This window comes from Pongo abelii, chromosome 16 (assembly GCF_028885655.2).
Source record: "Pongo abelii isolate AG06213 chromosome 16, NHGRI_mPonAbe1-v2.0_pri, whole genome shotgun sequence".
Lineage (NCBI taxonomy): Eukaryota > Metazoa > Chordata > Mammalia > Primates > Hominidae > Pongo > Pongo abelii.
The window spans coordinates 36,621,864-36,641,473 of record NC_072001.2 but is presented as its reverse complement, the minus strand read 5'-3'; the positions used below and the strand labels follow the sequence as shown (position 1 = coordinate 36,641,473).

The 19,610-nt window shown below is 44.2% G+C and overlaps 2 protein-coding genes across 7 annotated transcripts in view; one reads left to right on the top strand and one right to left on the bottom strand.

The window, feature by feature from the left end:
• AVEN (apoptosis and caspase activation inhibitor) overlaps nucleotides 1–7,895 on the top strand; it is a 168,395-nt gene extending 160,500 nt beyond the window's left edge. Inside the window, exons 4-6 of the mRNA XM_009249655.4 lie at nucleotides 3,083–3,178; nucleotides 6,267–6,627; nucleotides 7,393–7,895. Of these exons, the coding sequence (XP_009247930.3) occupies nucleotides 3,083–3,178; nucleotides 6,267–6,627; nucleotides 7,393–7,508 (573 nt within the window). The 3' untranslated portion in view covers nucleotides 7,509–7,895. The remainder of the gene's footprint in view (nucleotides 1–3,082; nucleotides 3,179–6,266; nucleotides 6,628–7,392) is intronic.
• Nucleotides 7,726–19,610, bottom strand: part of RYR3 (ryanodine receptor 3) — a 561,166-nt gene continuing 549,281 nt past the window's right edge. For all 6 annotated transcript variants that reach the window (XM_024232640.3, XM_054532557.2, XM_054532556.2 and 3 more), the window contains 7 exons: nucleotides 19,391–19,537; nucleotides 16,430–16,564; nucleotides 14,633–14,789; nucleotides 13,730–13,794; nucleotides 13,248–13,348; nucleotides 9,883–9,934; nucleotides 7,726–8,975 (listed from right to left, as the gene is read on the bottom strand). In XM_024232640.3, the coding sequence (XP_024088408.2) occupies nucleotides 8,880–8,975; nucleotides 9,883–9,934; nucleotides 13,248–13,348; nucleotides 13,730–13,794; nucleotides 14,633–14,789; nucleotides 16,430–16,564; nucleotides 19,391–19,537 (753 nt within the window). In that variant the 3' untranslated portion in view covers nucleotides 7,726–8,879. The remainder of the gene's footprint in view (nucleotides 8,976–9,882; nucleotides 9,935–13,247; nucleotides 13,349–13,729; nucleotides 13,795–14,632; nucleotides 14,790–16,429; nucleotides 16,565–19,390; nucleotides 19,538–19,610) is intronic.

Here is a 19,610-nt window from a genome sequence, read left to right as displayed (position 1 = left end):
CCCTTGAGTGCAGTTCCTGATGCATACGAAACACTCAAAATGAGCTCTTTTATTACTAATATTATTTGTTAACAAAGTTTTGTTTAGCAAGAACATGGAAATGGTTAAATCTAACTTCAGCAGTATTGGGAAGGATGGGGAGGGATTGAACGGATGAGATGAGAGGTTAGAGGCAGGGAAACCGATTAGGAGAATGTGATGTTGGACGAATGGGAAAGAACGACAGCCCGAGAGGGTGCAGGCAGTGAGCGTGGGACAGGGGTTACTCATAGACAAGACTTGAGTGGAGGATGGGGTCAACTGTGCTCACTGGCCAGATGTGAGACACAAGGACAAGAAAGATTTGCAGTGGCACTATGCTTTCTAGCTTGAGTAACTAGGTGAGTGGTGATGCCATGAATGGAAAAAAATAAGAGCAGAAAGAAGTTAAGTTTGATTTTGAACAGTTCGAGTTGGAGGTGTTGGTAAGACATGTCTGAAACTGAATTCATTTCACCATCAAAACGATTTCCTGTCTGACTTAACTCCTCACTAAATTTTCTTCCTTGTTGATTTAAGAGAAAAAACTGGATATATATAATATATAATACGTATTATATATAATTATATGTAATATATATTATATATTATATATATGTACACACACACATATATGTAATTTGTTATTGTTCCTTATACCATCCCGTGTCCTCAGTGTGACCAGTGACGCAAGACAATAGAGAGGGGCCGGGCGCAGTGGCTCATGCCTATAATCCCAGCACTTTGGGAGGCCGAGGTGGGCGGATTACCTGAGGTCAGGAGTTCGAGACCAGCCTGGCCAACATGGTGAAACCCTGCCTCTACTGAAAATACGAAAATTAGCTGGGCGTGGTGGTGCACGTCTGTAATCCCAGCTACTTGGGAGGCTGAGGCAGGAGAATTGCTTGAACCAAGAAGGCGGAGGTTGCAGTGAGCCGAGATTGTGCCATTGCACTCCAGCCTGGGCAACAGAGAGACTCCATCTCAAAAAAAAAAAAAAAAGGAAAAGTAGAAATATGTTTCGTCTTTGCAGTTAAAGGGAGTGGGAGTTTGATAGGGAAACATGTCCAAAATCCTCAAGGGAATCCTGGCAGGAGAGGGACCGGGCGTCACGGCTTGGACTTGGCGTTTGTTGCTCTGTAGCTGATACACAGGGTGAAGGGACACAGGCCGGCGGTCAGGGTGCTCTGATCTAGCTGTGTTGGCCTCCATGACCACAGGGGTGTCGGTCTCTTAGATCCACAAGTGGGATTCTCACACCTTTCCTTCGGACAGGGTGGGTACCATGTAAAAAGAGGATGAGTGGGAAGGTAATTTCCCTGGGTGAACAAACAGATTTATTATTTTTTAAATCACCTAAGTTTTTTAAATTCCACATTAAATTTCTGTTGACATGGTGACTTATCCAGTAGGACTTCCTTGCGCAATATGCTGGCTGCTGAGCGAACTGCTGGCTGCTGAGTGATATGCAGCCATTCCTGAGGGCCTGGCTTTTAAAGGCACAGATTACCGGCTCCCCCAACCCCACCCAGAGAGTTCAGTTCTGTGGGTGAGGCCTGTGAACCTGTATCTTAAAAAGCTGCCCAGCTTATTACTCCACCATACCATGCACACACGGTCTCTGGGTCCCAGGCTCACATGGACAGGAATTGCTGTAGATTCTGGGGAGGATGTAATGGTCTGATTGAAGGGTATGTTTTTTTAGCTGAAAGTGAAGTATATAGCAGGTTCTTTTCTTACTAAAGAGTGTGCCTTTATACAGATACTGGAGACTCAGAGTCTAAGATTCCTGGCCAGAGAGGAAGCTTCAGGTTTGCAGATTCTCACCACACAGACAGGGTCCTGTGCACACAGAAAGGCTTTGTCCTACAGTCAGGACTGGCTCCCCTCTCCCAGCACTGGCGTGTCTCCTTTCTCTTTACACCCCCCCCTCATAGCATCCTTAGTGGGTGTCGTCTGCTCCTGTCTGCGGCCAGATGTCGTAGGCCAGACCCTCTACTCCAACTGTGAGTGGCTGCCAGGGTTGACCAGGCTGACATGGGAGCTGGGTTACCCAGGCAAAAATAATGCACCGAATACTTTAAAACATGTAGAGAATGCTGATTTATTATTATTCTAATTAAACCTATTTTAAAAATTCACAGTTTAGTATTAAAAGCAATTCACTGCAGCTAACTTTATATCTAAGGCCTTCTTCAGCTTTAGCCCTTTATGGGGCAAACTGGTGACCAAAAAAGAAAGCCTTCTTACAAAGTGGCTTTTTTCTGTTTGTTTTTTTGCTTTTTTTTTTTTTTTTTTTGAGGAGACCAGCTCGTTTGAAACCTTCGCAACACCTGTCAGTCCCTTCTCACTGCCTAAACAGTCCTTTCCTCTTCTGAGGCCAGCAGTCTGAATTTAGGGAAGAGATCAGGTTAGTTAGATTTCATTAAATGCTTGCTTTTCTTTCAGCTTGTCAGTCATTGCAAAAGCCTCCACCATTTCCAGGTTACTGGACAGTTTTTTTTTTTTTTTTTTTTTTTTTGAGACGGAGTTTCATTCTTGTTGCTCAGGCTGTTGTGCAGTGTCGCGATCTCGGCTCACTGCGGCCTCTGCCTGCCAGGTTCAAGCGATTCTCCTGCCTCAGCCTCCCGAGTAGCTGTGATTACAGGCATCAGCCACCATGCCCGGTTAATTTTTTGTATTTTCAGTAGAGACAGGGTTTCACCATGTTGGCCAGGATGGTCTCAAACTCCTAACCTCAGGTGATCCACCCGCTTCGGCCTCCTGAAGTGCTGGGGTTACAGGCGTGAGCCACTGCGCCCAGCCTGGGCAGTCTTGATGGGAGGATGATCACTGCCCTGTTGTTGCTCTGACAGTGTGAGCTGTGGCTCAAGAAGGTAGCTTTGGTTTTACTGATCATAATGTGGAGATGCAGAAACTCTAACACATCAAGTGTGATGTATGGTGTGACTTATTCCTAGCCAAATGTAACTCCAGTGGATTATTTACTTACAGTTTCTTCTTTTATTTCCAAAAAGTCATAATCATCACCTGATATTTTATTTTCTTTTTTATATATATATAGAATTCAGCATTTTACGTGGATAGTGAGTTATTGGTTCAAGCCCTTCAAGAGCTGCCTCTCTCCCTCCGACTCAACGTTGCTGCTGAACTGGTCCAGGTAAATATCCTGAAGCCCTCTTGAAGCGGGTGGATTAGAGCAGGAGGAGAAAAAGAGGGGAATACTTCCCTCAGCAGGATGTCTCAGTGTCAGCTTCTCTTTATAAAACTGGGGGTTTCATATCAAGGTAGCATTTTGTAAAGTTTAAAGGAGAATCCAAAAATTTTTTGAAGTTACTTTTTTACATTTTATATTTGAAATATTTTAAAGGATCAAATGTAGTGGAATTGAGTGAAATGTAAAATATAAAGTCTGGCTATTTTACTTAAAATATTTATGCATCACGCTCTATGTTCAGCACTAGGGACACAGTGGTGAACAGACAGATGTCCTTCCTGCCTTTCTGGAACTTAATCTATTGGGAAGGATGAGTATTGATCAAATAGTCACACAAACATATGCAGATTGTAATACATCCTGTGAAGTACAGTGTGCTCTTGGAGTAAATCAGTTTCTGGTGTGGTGTGGTTAGGACTGGCTTTCTGAAGCAGTGATAGATGAGCTGAGGTCTAAAGCATAAGGACATTTGAGCTGGAATTTAAACAAGAAAGACCCAGTCAGCTTTGCGTTAATAAAAACGATGGGGCTGCCAAGTAGAGAAGACTGTGGGATTGGAGTGCATGTGTGGGGGTAAGTCTGCATATGCACATACACATGCACAGAGCAGGTGAGGGAGGCATATGAGGAGGCTGTTGTACAGGTGCAGGTGAGTAGTACTGTAGCTTGGACTACAGTAATGATGGTGGAGATGGCAGAGAAGAGGGCTGTACTGAGGTACTTCAAAGGTACAATTAACAGGATTTGATGATATGTTGGAAATTGGGAGAGAGTGGTCAAGAAAAAATTCAAGACTTTGTAGATTGTGCAACTCAGTGGTAGGTAGGATCAGGAAGGGTGAGTTTTGGACTTTATGAGTTTGTGCCTCTGAGATATCCAAGTGGAAATAATAGTCAACTGAATGCTGAACTTTATAGTTTTACATCAAGGGCTAGAAATACAAATTCAGGAGATAACAGGATGAAGTGATAATTGATGAACTAAGAGAGGGGGAGGCCCGAAGATTATGCCATGAAGAACTTCAAAATTCTGGCACGATCAAAAAAAAAAAAAAGTGAAACCCTGGGACGTACTGATTTTAAGTAGAATCCTAGCAACTGAAATTATCAACTTCCTTCTGTGGGTGAATGTGATGCTAAGCTTGAGCATAGTAATGAATTGGTTACCCACTCATTTGCTGTATTGCATTTACTAGTCTAAAATTTGGGACAGCAGGCAGAGTTCAGGGATGGAGGACAGTTAGGGACAGGGTAGAGAACTAGAAAGAATTACATTTGCCTCTGATGGGGGATTGCCCTGGGGGTTCTTTGGAAACATTTGGGAGTGTTTGGGAGAGCACTAGTGGCTCTTCTGCTGATGTCCAGTGAGGTTCAAAGTTCTGAAGTGCTTGGCTTGATCTCATATGATGAGGAATGTTTAGCAGAACTCACCAGGGAAATGCTGAGATAAAGGCTTCGGGACTCAGGACAGAGAAGAAGTGGTTGTGAGTGTTTGAAGTGAAGGATGTAATGTCAGTGGCAGGCATTAGAGTAAAGGTAAAAAATAATTATGTGACATCGAAATCCTGGCTAAATCACTTAAAAACATTTCTCCCCCACCCATGCTGTAGAGCAGGATTCTCTACCTTGTTTGCACATTAGAATCACCTGGGGAGTTAAAAACAAACAAAAACAAGGCCAGACACCCATCCCAGACCAATTAAATGACTCTGAGATTAGAATAGAGGACCATGTCCCAGCTTTGCCCTGTACAACTGACTGACTCTGCTGGGTATTTATTCCTGTTTGTGTATAAAGCCATACCATCTTACACGTCTGCTCAGGATGTTTATGTAAAAATAAGGGGTCAGGACCTCCAGTCGAGGTTGAACTTCTGAACCTGCCTGCTATGAGGCCTTGCTAGTCCCTGGAGCCTTCCCTGGAGAGCAGTGATTCTCAGCCTTAGCTTGTAACCGTATATTACAATCACTGGGGGAGTCTGTAACTTTTATTAAAGTATAACATCGATTCAGCAAAGTGCACATGTAAGTATAACCATGGAATGAGCATCCGGATAAAGACTTAGAATATTGTCAGCACCTCAGAAGCCACCATTCATACACACTCCATATCACGCCCTCCCCAAAAGGCACTCGCTCACCTAACTTCTAATACTGTAGTTTTTGAACTTTTTACAAATATAATCATCAAATAGTATATTTTCTTTTGTGTCTGGCATTTTTTACTCGATGTTGGTAAGAGACTCTTCTTGGTGAATTTGTTACTGCACCTTTATATCAGTGCGCTTAAATACAATGAACAGATCTGATTTGCTAATTACTTCTTGGTGACTTTTTTTTTTTTTTTAGACGGAGTCTCACTCTGTCACCCAGGCTGGAGTGCAGTGGCGCGATCTCGGCTCACTGCAAGCTCCGCCTCCCAGGTTCATGCCATTCTCCTGCCTCAGCCTCCCGAGTAGCTGGGACTACAGACATTCTCCACCACTCCCAGCTAGTTTTTTTTTGTGTTTTTTTTTTTTTTTTTTTTTTAGTAGAGACGGGATTTCACCATGTTAGCCGGGATGGTCTCGATCTCCTGACCTCCTGATCCACCCGCCTTGGCCTCCCAAAGTGCTGGGATTACAGGCATGAGCCACCATGCCCGGCCACTTCTTGGTGACTTTTTATAGATGTTCGTGTCTTATTACAGATTTAAGTGTAAAGCCAAATAGACCTATGGTACTGGCAGTTTTCAGGCCAGGGCTAGGAAGACATGGATCTTTTCATTCCAAATCTGAGCTAGTTAGCACATGGTCGAGGTAGGGAGAGTGGGAGGCACAGTGCTGGCATCTTTCAGTGAGGTCTCCCACATTTACCCCAGATGTCAGGAAGGGTGCCCCCGCCAGGGCCTGGAAAGGAGCCACTTTGTGAACTATCTGAATTGAGTGTCCTGTGTCACAAAGTTTGATGGCTTCCTTTGGCCTCCTATGTATTTACTGAAGCCAATATGGCAAGACTCACATTTTTAACTCAGTTTTTATACTTCTCTTTCAGGCTACAGTTCCTTTAGAGCTTCCTCAGGTGAAACCAAAGAGAACTGATGATGGCAAGGGATTAGGGATGCAGTTAAAGGGGCCCTTGGGGCCTGGAGGAAGGGGGCCCATCTTTGAGCTGAAATCTGTGGCTGCTGGCTGCCCTGTGTTGCTGGGCAAAGACAACCCTAGCCCGGTTCCTTCAAGGGATTCTCAGAAACCCACTTCCCCACTGCAGTCAGCAGGAGACCATTTGGAAGAAGAACTGGATCTGTTGCTTAATTTAGATGCACCTATAAAAGAGGGAGGTAACATCTTACCAGATCAGACGTCTCAGGACCTGAAATCCAAGGAAGATGGGGAGGTGGTCCAAGAGGAAGAAGGTATGGCTTTCATTTTATTCCCCGTGAATCTTGGTTCTGGTGTTTTTTCAAGAACAGCCCCGCCTGCATCACATCCGCACACATCCCTCTGGGTGTCTGACATCGATCCAGTGTTGTCCACTGACATCTATTTCTGTGCTCACATCTCTGCTTCCCCCTGAGCTGACCTTTCTGACAACCTTCCTCTCATACGACACACCGAGCTTCCAAAGCTGCTACCTGCCTGACTGCAGTAGAAACCTGGGGCAGCAAATGGAATTTGCGCTATCAGAAGGCATTAGGATGCCTGTAGCCTTCAGCTTTTTGGCAGTGGCCCTTTTAATCGACGGACAGGCCACCTCTTCATATCTTTTTCTTGCTATTTCAATCTTATATTTTGACAAAAGAACACCACATTCTGATTTCTGCATGTGTTGTGAGATGGTGGCCCATCTGATGTAGAGGGGCCCAAGGTGATTGCCACATGCATATATTGCATTTGAGATCCTTTAATTTTCCAGGACTGCTGCAATAATAATAGTAAAAAGGAAACTGAGCTGTTGGTCTTCAAAAAAAAAACAACTAGCGAGGTGTGAAGTTCATCTTCAGAATAAAGAGCAAATCCTCTACCCAGCTTTATTTGTTTAGATGTTACTGTATCATCTTAGGGAGTAACAATAATGAGAATGTTTCCCCTTGTTGTAAGGAAAGTAATAATTAGGGCTGAATTATATCTTCAATTTTAGGACTCATCTGAGGGTGTTAACATTGTTTTTATTTCCCCAGTTTGTACAAAACCATCTGTGACTGAAGAAAAGAACATGGAACCTGAGCAACCAAGTACCTCCAAAAATGTTACCCAGGAAGAGCTGGAAGACTGGTTGGACAGCATGATTTCCTAAAAAGGGGAAAAAAAGTGCCTGAAGCAAATCTTGGTTGCCTTTTAAGGGCAGGTGGGCATAAGGCTGTCCTTCAGGACCAGCCAGTTTACAAGCATGTCTCAAGCTCCTGTGTTCCATTATGCTCACAGCAGTAAATGCCTACCTCTGTGTTTGACATCTGAAAGAATGCATTGAAGCAGCTTGTTGCATTTGTTTTTCTGGCTTAGTAATCTAATAGATTTCCTTAAGGGCAGGAGATAGATAGACTCTGGCCCTTGTTTCTAGCCTCCTTCCTTGCAGTGTTTACAACATAGCCAGTGTTTACAGCATAGCAGATGCTGCTGATTAAGAGAATAGATGCAAACAAGGCATGCATTTGGCCAAAATAAACAAATGCTGGTCTGTCCAGTTTTCCTTTCCTTTCTTGTGTCTTGTGTGGGGCCCTGGGCAATTCGTCTCATGTCCCCTTTCCCAGCAGTCAGAGTGGTTGTAGAATCAACCAGAAGTGGTACATTCCAAGAGTCCAGACCATGGAGGTATTGGTACGTATTACTTTATTGCAGTGGGCACTTCATTGTATTTGAGGAGATTCACCTAAACAGAGCAGCTCCACTACTTACAAGGGACCATAAAGCATTACTCCATTTTGGCATAAGGTTGAGATTTTTTCTGAATTTTCAGTACAGTACTTTTCTTCTAATAACAGCAGTTGACTGACAGCTGTTACTAAAAAAACTTGTATGAATAACCTTCAAGTGCAGTTTCATAAAGTAAGACAGATCACAACTAATGAATGGAACTGTCCTTCTGGAACACAAACATAAAAAACTTGCATAGCTATATCTAAAGAGGTTTTAAGGCACTTAATCGATATTTCAGTGTCGACAAAGTGTCGGTTTTTTCCTATTTCTTTAACTGCTTAAAGCTTTTCTGGATACAGTCACTAGCAAGTACATTAGACTGCAGTTATTATCTTTTGGAGTTCAGACCTTATGAGTCACAAGTTGGATACCATGATGACATTCAGTTGTTTAAAATTTCAGGTATTACACATTCGAGACTTCATACTTCTCTAGCCCTTTCCTTCATGCTTCCATCCCAACAAACAACTAGTTACCTCAGAACTGGAAAACTTGAAAGCATTTGCCTAGAGGTTACTTGATTCTTCGCCTGCCTTCAACATTTTGACAGGTTCTCTCCCACAGTGTATGTCCATTAGGCACAAAAAGCCAAATCAATTTCAAAATAGCACAGATTTTCAGCAAACAGTTTTTTTTTAAGGGAGGCATTTAGAAAATGTCACATTTCAGATATGTTGCAGAACTGTAAAAGGAGGACTTTATTTCATGGGAAGTTGACTGTCTAGAATTGTGGCGCTTCTTTCATTCAGATTTATCCAAGCTGATCTTCATATTGTTTACGAAAGCAGTCACCAGCTGGGAAGAAATCCCAACACCTTTCTTGGTACATCTTCCAGACATAAGATTCCTGAAATAATGTGAACAACGGGTGCTTATTTTTAAACCACAGTAAAAGCTAAAACCCAGTTTGTTTTTGTTCTTTGTGGCTCCTTTTAGGAAGACTGATATGAATTTATATGAGGCCAAACCTGCACATTTATTCTTGCTCTATTCCCAGCACAGGCTGTTTGGGGAACAAGAAGCCGTGTCTCCCTGACACATGCTGGCAGGGAAGGAGAAAAATCCCCCTCTGCCCCAAACAAAACTGAAACCAATCAATGTTTGTTTGCTACTAAACATACTTAAAGATTTAGCAATAAGCTGATTCCATGCCGCTGGTGGAAGACGGAGGAATGCATGAGGGAATGTTTATTGCCTGCTAAATCCAGAGCTGGAAACCAGGTACCTCTCCCATTGAATGAGTGAGCTGTCAAGTTTTCCTACAAAGCCAATGATGTTTGAATATTTGATAACTGACTTTTTCCTCCCTTGTTCTCTACCTTTCCATTTTCTTTTTCACATTTAGTCACAAAATTTGACACATCCTTTCACTCATCCTCTCACATGCACACCTCCAGGCTCCTGTGTCACCCACACGAGGTCGTTATCTTTCTTAGCCTGTCTCTCACTCCGTTGTACTCTGATTTTTCTGCTCTTTGTTACAGCCACCCACTCCATTTCTCATTGTCTTTTTCTCTGTAATGTTCTCCCCACCTCCATCTCTTCTAGTCTGAAGCGGTAGCTATAAACGTTTAGAAAATGTGTTTGTTGGGAAGGATAACCAGGAGGACTTTGGCTTCTTATTAAGTCACAAAAAGGTGATGGAAAAATGTATACACAGGATTAATGGGGCCATCTATCTAAGTCTCAAGATTTAGGAAAGGGAGATCTAACACGGGTGTATGATTCTTAATTGAAGGCATTTTATTTCTCACCTGACCCGTGTGCTCTGTTTCATCTTTATTAATCAAATACATCAGGAAGAACCTGGAATGAGGAAAAGATAGTATTAGATACTCTGGTCAAGACCCAAGTTCATTCACATGGATTAACTGTAATCAGGGCTCAGAAAGGCTAGTTGGTCCCACGCTGTCTATGGTGACTTTAAGGATCAGGGAAGTGTGGCATAAGGACATAAACCATCATTTTCTAATAGTAGCTAGCACACATGAATCTGGAAATAAGCCACTTTGTGAGGAGAGATGCTTTTTGACATCCCTAAACCTTGAGCTAAGTAAGATCACTTGCACGGTAGCATTTTGGCCACCATTTTATTGTTAACAAAATTCTAATAAAACAATAAAAATGGTAGCCCAAATTCTTACCAAAGAATATTTAACAGGCCATTTATCATCTCATAAAAATGTAGAATTGAAATTATGTGTGTGTGTCAAGAATATCTGTCATGGAAAAGTTAGAAAGTATTTAATCTCATGGAGTTGCTCTGATTCTTCCAGAAGCATAGTTTTGTTTTTATCATAGATAGCTGGGGGAATGCCAGTGTAGTTTCACTTGTTCTGTGATCCGTGTCTTGGGTTTGAGTTTGTCTGTGACACATAAGTATCCCAGGGGGCAGGGGCTGAACTCTCAGCTCACATTACATGATCTCAGAGACAGTTTCCAAAGGAACCAGGCTCATGCCCTTCAGGAAAAGGATTGTGAGGGTGATACGAGAAAGTAGAAATTATGTCCTCCTGAGGCTGGAGAGTCTAAGCCCCAGATCTTGAGTTCTGTCAGGATGGTACTGTGTTTAGAGCTTCAGGTCCTGGCCCACAGTAGCAGCTCTAAGTATGTTCATTGCCTTTCCCCTTCTCGTTTACTGAGAAAGAAAGTAGGGTTAATCTCTTTATCCTGTTTGATACTTAGGGGCTTAGGACATCATTCCTTGCCCAGCACATTTACTTAACAAAGCACCATTTTGGGTGGGAGGCTCAAACACGAATAAAGTTGGGTTCTTTTCCCTCAAGCTTGCTCCTAGAGGGGATAGAGACAGGAAAGAGACCAGTGTAACAGTGCCATGGGAAGGCACAGAAGGGGTTCCAACCCAAAGGACAGCATCCTTCCACTGGTCTGTAACCCATGGGTACTGACACGTGGCCATGGGCTCATTCACCTCCATTAAGATGTATATTCTCTTAATGGGAATTGATGATAACTTTAACGTGCCCTTCCTCATGAGTATTTATCTTTTTAAAACTCAAGTTTCTGAGGCCGGGTGTGATGGCTCACTTTGGGAGACTGAAGCCAAGGCAGGTGGATCACTTCAGGTTGGGAGTTTGAGACCAGCTTGGCCAACACGGTGAAACCCCGTCTCTATTAAAAATACAAAAATTAGCCCAGGATGGTGGCAGGTGCCTGTAGTCCCAGCTACTCAGGAGGCTGAGGCAGGAGAATCACTTGAACCCAAGAGGTGGAGGCTACAGTGAGCCAAGATGGCACCACTGCACTTCAGCCTGGGTGACAGAGACTGTCTCAATAAAACTCTTTTTGACAAAACTCATGTTTTTGACTTAAACTCATCCCCCAGCAAAAACATGTATCTTTGCCACTTCTGACAATGCCTTCTCCAAAGGCTGAGCCTGCTCTATCCTAAAGAAAGATGAGGGCTCAGCCCAGTGGCTCACGCCCATAATCCCAGCACTCTGGGAGGCCAAGGTGGGTGGATAGCTCGAGCTCAGGAGTTCGAGATCAGCCTGGGCAATACGGCAAAGCCCCTTCTCTACCAAAAAAAAAAAAAAATTAGCTGGTGCTAAATTAGTGGTGCACCTGTCCCAGCTACTCAGGAGGCTGAGGCTGCAGTGAGCCAAGATCATACCACTGCACTCGAGCCTGGGCAACAGGGTGAGACCCTATCTCGAAAGAGAAAGAGAGAAAGAAAGATGAGGACTCTCTAAGCTACAAAATATAGAGAGAAGAAGGGGGAAGAGCTAGGCTGGGGAGCAGAGCACAGCAGCTTTTTTTTTCTTGTAAATGATCAGTTACAGGGTCTGAGTTATCAGGTAATAAAATCTATCCACTCTGTTAAGTTTTTAAGTTTTATAAGAAGTCCCTAGCACCCAATAGGTTCAAGTAACTTGTTATTCAGTGAATGCTTTACCGTCGAATAAGTGAAACACTTATTAGTTGACTACTGGGTGCCAGGCATTGTTCTAGGTGCTGGGATAAAGCAGTATGAGGCTGGGCACAGTGGCTCACGCCTGTAATCCCAGCACTTTGGGAGGCTGAGGTGGGCGGATTACAAGGTCAGGAGATCGAGACCAACCTGGCTAACACAGTGAAACTCCATCTCTACTAAAAGATACAAAAACTTAGCCAGGCATGGTGGTGGGCACCTGTAGTCCCAAACTCGGGAGGCTGAGGCAAGAGAATGGCGTGAACCCAGGAGGTGGGGCTTGCAGTAAGCCAAGATCGCGCCACTGCACTCCAGCCTGGGCGACAGAGCAAGACTCCGTCTCAAAAAAAAAAAGCAGTATGAAAGGGCCGGGCACAGTGGCTCACACCTGTAATCCTAGCACTGAGAGGCCGAGGCAGGCGGATCACCTGAGGTCAGGAGTTCAAGGCCAGCCTGGCCAACAACAAAAAAAGGCAGTATGAAAACAGACATGCCCGAAAATATCCCAGGTCATGGGGTTTAGCTGTTAATGAGAAAAGACAGACATGATGAGGCCTGAAAACTGACCACGGAATTTAGCAACACACAGGTTACAGGCCCCTTTGACAAGACCCAATCTTATGATGTAAAAACTGACCACGGAATTTAGCAACACACAGGTTACAGGCCCCTTTGACAAGACCCAATCTTATGATGTAGTGGGGAGGAAAGGCTGCCAGTAGGAGGCTCACGGGAGAATGAGAAGAGAAAACTTGAAGACAGTGAGTGAGCATGGACAGCTTTCAATTGTGCTGAAAGGGAAAAAGAAGTAGGGCAATAGTTGGAAGTAAAAGTAAAAGTGTTCCAAAAGTAAAAGTGTTTGTTTAGGATTAAAAAAAAAAAAAAAGCATATTTATATGGTGATAGAAGAAGTCCAGTAGAGAAAGAGAAATTGCTGGAGGTATGTGTCCTGGATGGAATCCAATCACAGGTTGAGGGGCTGGCCTTTTGCTAGGAGCAGGAATTGTCCACAACACATGTCTGTCACACATGGGAGAGACAGAGTCTATGGACAAAGGTACAGGCTCATGGGGACTCCTGGAAGCTCCTTTCTGGTTACTCTTTTTCCAGCAGAGACTGAACTATATGACATAATTGGCTTTATTTACGCTACAACTGCCATCACTTTTGTTAACCAAGAATACTCACAAGTAGTTGGCTAAGTTGTGCTCTTGTAATGTATGTGTTTCAAAACCATGAGGGGTCGTGTCAAAGTAGTCATTGCCAATCCCACAGATGAAACATTTAGTCTAAGAAAAATAACAGGCAGAAAAGGCATTTGTTGGCATAATATAGGCAGGAGAGAAAACTGTCATGATTCTATTGAATTGAGGGACAATGAAAACTTTCTAATGCTTTTGGCTATTAGTCATTCACTCAGTAGTGCCACACACTTAGCTCCTGATTAGCTGACGATACTGCTCCCTCCGACTGTGGGACAGTGGAGGAGGCAGCAGAGTGGCAGGCCTGGCCGGGGTATGGCAGGGTGCAGAGCACACAGCATGGAAAACAAACTGTGTTCTTGCTTAGTACTGGCCCTAAGTAATAGTAAAAACCTATTGTTTAAAAAAATCTATTTGCTTCTGGGGATATTGAAATAGAGCTGAGATTAGTAGTTAGAGGAACATTACCTCCATATCTTCTCGCACTTGTTCCTGCTGGTCTCTTAGCTCTCCAAAAGCATCAATAATAAGACCTGGAATTTTAAATACAAAGACAAAGCAATCTGTGTAGTGGTTCAGGGGTAGAGGAATGATAAAGGAAGAAGCTACTTTGTTCTGTTAAAAAAAAGTGAATTATCAAAGCAAAATTAGAAAAATAATACTCGTGTTTCTCTGTGTTACATCCTGGCTAATAATTTCTCATTGTTCCTCCTAACTCTACCTTTCTACACTATGCAGTGCTGTTAACTACTTGCTCCTCCCTGAAACTCTTTACTCCCTGGTTGGTCTCCTATTTTGCTTAGCGCTTTGTGTTCAGTCTGTGTGACAGGCTCTCCCTCTTCTCCTAGCCCCTCTGACATTGAGGTGGATCAGGGTTCCTCCTCAGTTCCTTCACTTCTTAGTCCTCAACACCTGCATGTGTTACAGGTTCCTCCACTCAGCATGACTCAAGCTAAATTCATCACCTTTCTCCAATCTTGACAAGCTATTGACTAAAATATCATTCTTTCCCTCCCCTCCCCTGAACTGTCCAGCTCCTCTGCTCCTACCCTACCTCCCTCTCTGGGAAGAAAATGAAGAGGACAAGACTAGTCACAGGAGACATCTCAGAAGCAGAAGTGAGGAGGAAATAATTCAGAGTAGAGGAACAGAAGGAAGGGGTTCCTCTGTATGGATGAAGCTTCTTATAACTGTGCCTGGATGTGTCTATAGCCAAAGCCTCAGGTATAGTAGATGCTAAATTAGCTCTTGCTAAATTAACAAGCAAATGAATTCATACACTTCTTCATAAACCAATTAAGTCATAGATGCAAGAAAGCAACAGGAACTAGATTAAACCCTGTTCATATTCAACATAATTGGCAATCATACCTTGAATGATGGCCAGCAAGATGACAATGACAAAGAAGAAGAAGGTAATGTCAAAGACAATGCGATACATTTCATAAGGATCACCAGCAGGGTCTTCAATTTCATCACCAATGCCACCTCCTGCTCTCACTCCCACGTACATGTGGAAAAGGTAACACTAGAGGAGAAAAATAAGGGGGATTTAGGCAAAAGTCACAGTTGTGTTTTTAGCAAGATGCTCAGATCATTCATATGATTCGGTCAGATTGTGGCAGCCCTGAGCCAGGAGAGGGGAACTCTTCAGAGGTACCAGTATTCATGCTGCTAGCTGCTGTCCACTGCACCCTCTGGACAGTTTGATATCTACAAAGATGGAAAGACTGTTGTTACATTTAGGCTTTTAAAAGGTATTTTTAGGCCCATTAAAGGTGTATATAAGTTAAAAGATCTTTAAGCCTTGATGAGTATGGCCTATACCATATAATAATTTTTCCTCATTTGATTTTAAGAGTGTTAGCCTGGCCTTCAGGCTGTGCTATAAACTGCAAAAAGGCCCCCTCTCTTCTTCATCCGCGATCCCCTTACACCTGGTAGGGCAGGGATTCCTGCAGCAGGAAGGTCAAAGATAATGGACCTTTCTGCTCCTCCTGTTCTGCAGGTTTCAGCCAATCTAGGCACGGGCTCACTGAGCAGGGAACCCTCTGTCTCTCCACCTGATGGGTTGGTTAGACTCACAGAGAAAGGACTGTCTTACACCTGGAAAATCAAAAGCCAGGGGCAGCCTGAAGACACGCTGGTCATGCTAGTACTCTAGGGGCTAGTGTTGCTGTCTCATGAGGGTGCTTGGCCCAAGAAAGCACATGGAGAGTTTTTCGTCCAGAAGTGTTACCTCTTTTATAGAGATGTTCACAGACTGGGCATTTCACTGTCCCCTGTCCCTGAGACGCAGCTTCTTTTTCTGAAATCTGGTCAAAATAAACTGGCGATGTTGCTGCAGCCAAGCTGGCTTATTCTGGGCAGTGCCTTTTTTCTCACGAAGATCTGGCCTGACGGGACTCCCCCTCCCCACCTCCAAACCTGATCCTGCTGCTGGCTGTCTGCAAAGAACCCCCGGCTGGCTTGCTGAAATAAATCAAGTGCTCAATCCCGGGCCATGGGACTTCGTTCTCTGTTCTGAGAGACAATGATCAAAGCTCGACTTCCATGAAATTTAGACACAGGTTTCATTCATAATAATGTCTCATCTTGGCCAGGTGCAGTGGCTCACGCCTGTAATCCCAGCACTTTGGGAGGCCGAGGTGGGCAGATCACCTGAGGTCGGGAGTTTCAGACCAGCCTGACCAACATGGAGAAACACCATCACTACTAAAAAATACAAAATTAGCCAGGTGTGGTGGCACATGCCTGTAATCCCAGCTACTAGGGAGGCTGAGGCAGAAGAATCGCTTGAACCTGAGAGGCGGAGGTTGCAATGAGCTGAGATGACGCCATTGCACTCCAGCCTGGGCGACAAAAGCAAAACTCCATCTCAAAATAAAAACATCTTTACCCCAGAAATAGATGAATGATGACGCCACTGTGCAGGGTGCTTCCCTTTCCACGGGGCTTAGATGTGTGGTAATGAAACCTACCTCCATCACTTCTGTCTTCCCAGGACACTCCTGTTCAGAGGAGACATCTGTCTTCTACTCTAATCTCTGCTGTGCACTGTAACTCTACAGTTCTCAGTTCTCCAGAGCACCCCCACACAGCCCTTCTTCCCAGTGAGGTGGTGGGGCGGGGCCAGGCGGGGTGGCCCCGCGATGCGTGGGCTCTCACCGTCATCATGTCGTCGCACTTCATATCGGGCTCGTCATCGTCTTCGCTTTTGTTGTAGAACTTGCGGAAGAAGTTGAAAGCCACCACGGTATAGAGATAAACCACCACGGCCAGGAGACCAACAGTCAGAACCAACTGGGAATGAGAGGACAGAGAAAGGAAAAGGAGTGGGGTCTTCTCTACCTCGAAAGGTTCACAGGAGACTCTATGAAAACAAGGAGGAACAGTGAGGACCGGCAAGGAGAGGAAGTGCGGAAGGGGTGGAGGGCAGCTAAGAAAGCTATCAGGCCATGAGCAGAGGAGGAAAGATGGGACCACAGGTTAAGAGAAGCGGTCTTACTGGGAGAAAAGAGTAATGATGGGGTGTTAGGGGCTGAATTGTGTCCCCCCAAATTCATATGCTGAAGTCCTGGCCTCCAGTACCTCAGAATGTGACTGTATTTGGAGATGGAGATACAGCCTTCAAAGAGGTAAGTTAAACTGAGGTTGTTAAGATAGGCCCGCAACCAATCTCACTGGCATCCTTAGAAGAAAAGGAGTTGGGAACAGAGAGAGGCTAGACACAGGCACACGTGAAGGGATGGTCGGGGAGCGGCAGCGAGAGGGTGCTGTCTACAGCCACGGAAAGGCCCCCGAGGAGACCAACGCTGCCGGCACCGTGATACTGGACTTACCGCCTCCAGAACTGTCGAAAAGACATTTCTGTTGTTTAACAAAATACCAGTCTGTAGTACTTCGTTCTGGCAGCCCAAGCAGACTAATGTATAGGGTATTAGATTGGGCATAAGTAAAATATAAAGGAACTTAAGTATTGAATAGTGCAGGTGCTGTGAGGACGGATATATTGTGTTTGTATTTTGTTCATACAGAGCTAGCTGTTACCTGAGGCTTCACAATGCAGCTTCTACTTTAATGCTGCTGCTTAAAAAAACCCCAGGCCGGGCATGGGGTGGCTCATGCCTGTAATCCCAGCACTTTAGGAGGCCGAGGCGGGCGGATCACGAGGCCAGGAGATCGAGACCATCCTGGCCAACATGGTGAAACTCTGTCTCTACTAAAAATACAAAAACTAGCTCGGCATGGTGGTGTGTGCCTGTAATCCCAGCTACTTGGGAGGCTGAGGCAGGAGAATCGCTTGAACCTGGGAGTCGGAGGTTGCAGTAAGCTGAGATTGCGCCACTGCACTTCAGCCTAGTGGCAGAGCAAGACTCCGTCTCAAAAAAACAAACAAAAAAAAACAAAACCAAAGGTTCTTTGGACTGGTGGATATCCCTACCTTATACTATTTCATAAATAATCATGCACTGGATAATTGTCACAACTTTGAAGTTACTCTAAGAATTATGATGGTGGAGCTGAGTCACACTTTTTATTACAGAGAATTCTGCCCAGGCCCTTTGCAGTGTCCTAGGGCACGCTTACTTCCAGGCTTTAGGAGTGAGAGTTCAGTGGCTTAAGTGAGGAGTACACAGGACCTGCACACCTGACTCTGTCAAGGACTAGGCATTGAGCTGGGAGATACGAAGATCAACAGGATCAGAGCTTTGCCTTCAAGGAGCCACACAAAAGGGAGTGGGCTAAGTGTGAAGATCAGCACCAGAGGAAATGTATTCAGCAGACTTGAGGGAAGAATAGTCACTCAAACCTTGGAGAGCAGACCTCACAGAAAGCAGGTGGTTTAGGAAAAAAAGAGAAAGAACTTGGACTTTGCATCAGGGAAGAAAAGGGGTTGAATCTAAGCTCTGCCATTTAGCAGCTGTGTGGTCTTGGGTGAGACATTTAGCCTCTCTGAGCCTCAGTTCTCTTATCTGTAAAGTGAGCCTAACGTCTACCTTACCAGGTAGTTGTGAGGCTGTCACAGTAACTGGGACACGACGTGAGCTTGGCACATCGTAACTTCCGTCTTTTCTCCCTCTCCCGTACAAAGGTTTGGAGATGTGAGGGAGCATGTCTGTCATACACAGACTTGTACTTAATGAGGAATGAAATGCTAAACAGTTTGAATCTGTACACAAGGAAAAGCCATTAGAAGATTTTAATATGGTTATAGCCATTGCTATATATCCAGTCTCATCAATATCCAGTCTTCTATATATCGTCAGTTTCTTGATTATATATATATTAACTATATAATATGTATTAACTATATAATATATATACACATATATATTATACACATAGTACACATTTTATAACAACCATATACATATGTGTGTGTGCATCTGAAATCATTGGCTCTTAATTGGATGCAGATATCAGAAATGCCTGGGGAATTTTCTGTGTACAGTATGTCTACTTGCTAACCCCCAGGGAATATATCAGATTCATGGAGGAAGGAGTAGGCCTTAAAAAGATCTCCGGCCGGGCACGATGGCTCACACCTGTAATCCCAGCGCTTTGGGAGGCCGAGGCAGGTGGATCACCTGAGATCAGGAGTTTGAGACCAGCCTGGTCAACATGGTGAAACCCCGTCTCTACTAAAAATACAAAAATTAGCCGGGCATGGTGGCATGTGCTTGTAATCCTAGCTACTCGGGAGGCTGAGGCAGGAGAATTGCTTGAACTGGGACCTGGGAGGCGGAGGTTGCAATGAGCCGAGATCCCACCGCTGCACTCCAGTCTGGGCTACAGAGCGAGATGCCGTCACAAAAAAAAAAAAAAAAAAAAAAAAATCTCCAAGGTTATTCTGACATGTCCATCACCTCCCTCCCTCCCCTGGTTGATCTAAATGTCAGGGGTCACTGAATCAAGGTCTTATGCTTTTTACATGATGGTTGCAGTTACATTTTTAATTAGCTACAATTCTGCAAAAACCATCACCATTAGTTCAAGTGTTTGGCCAAGAAAAGTACATTATATACCATGACATATTCCTTCCTGTCATACACTGTATACTACCTGCTGTTTTTTTTTCCTATGCATATACAGGTCCATTCTGTTCTGCCTCAGTAGAAACCATACCTGTTTGCCATTATGAGTTACAGATGACAGAATGGTCCTCAGTGTCTTGAAGCCCATTGCGATGTCCAATAGGTGAGCAGCAAAGAAGAAGTTATTGTAGTGGCCCAGGACTGACATGGTTGTATACCAGGCAAGGTAGAGAAAGGACTGGGAATGGAAGAAAGCAGACTTTTAAGCATTTTTGCCTCATAATGTGCTCATTAAACCATTTTTTCTTACT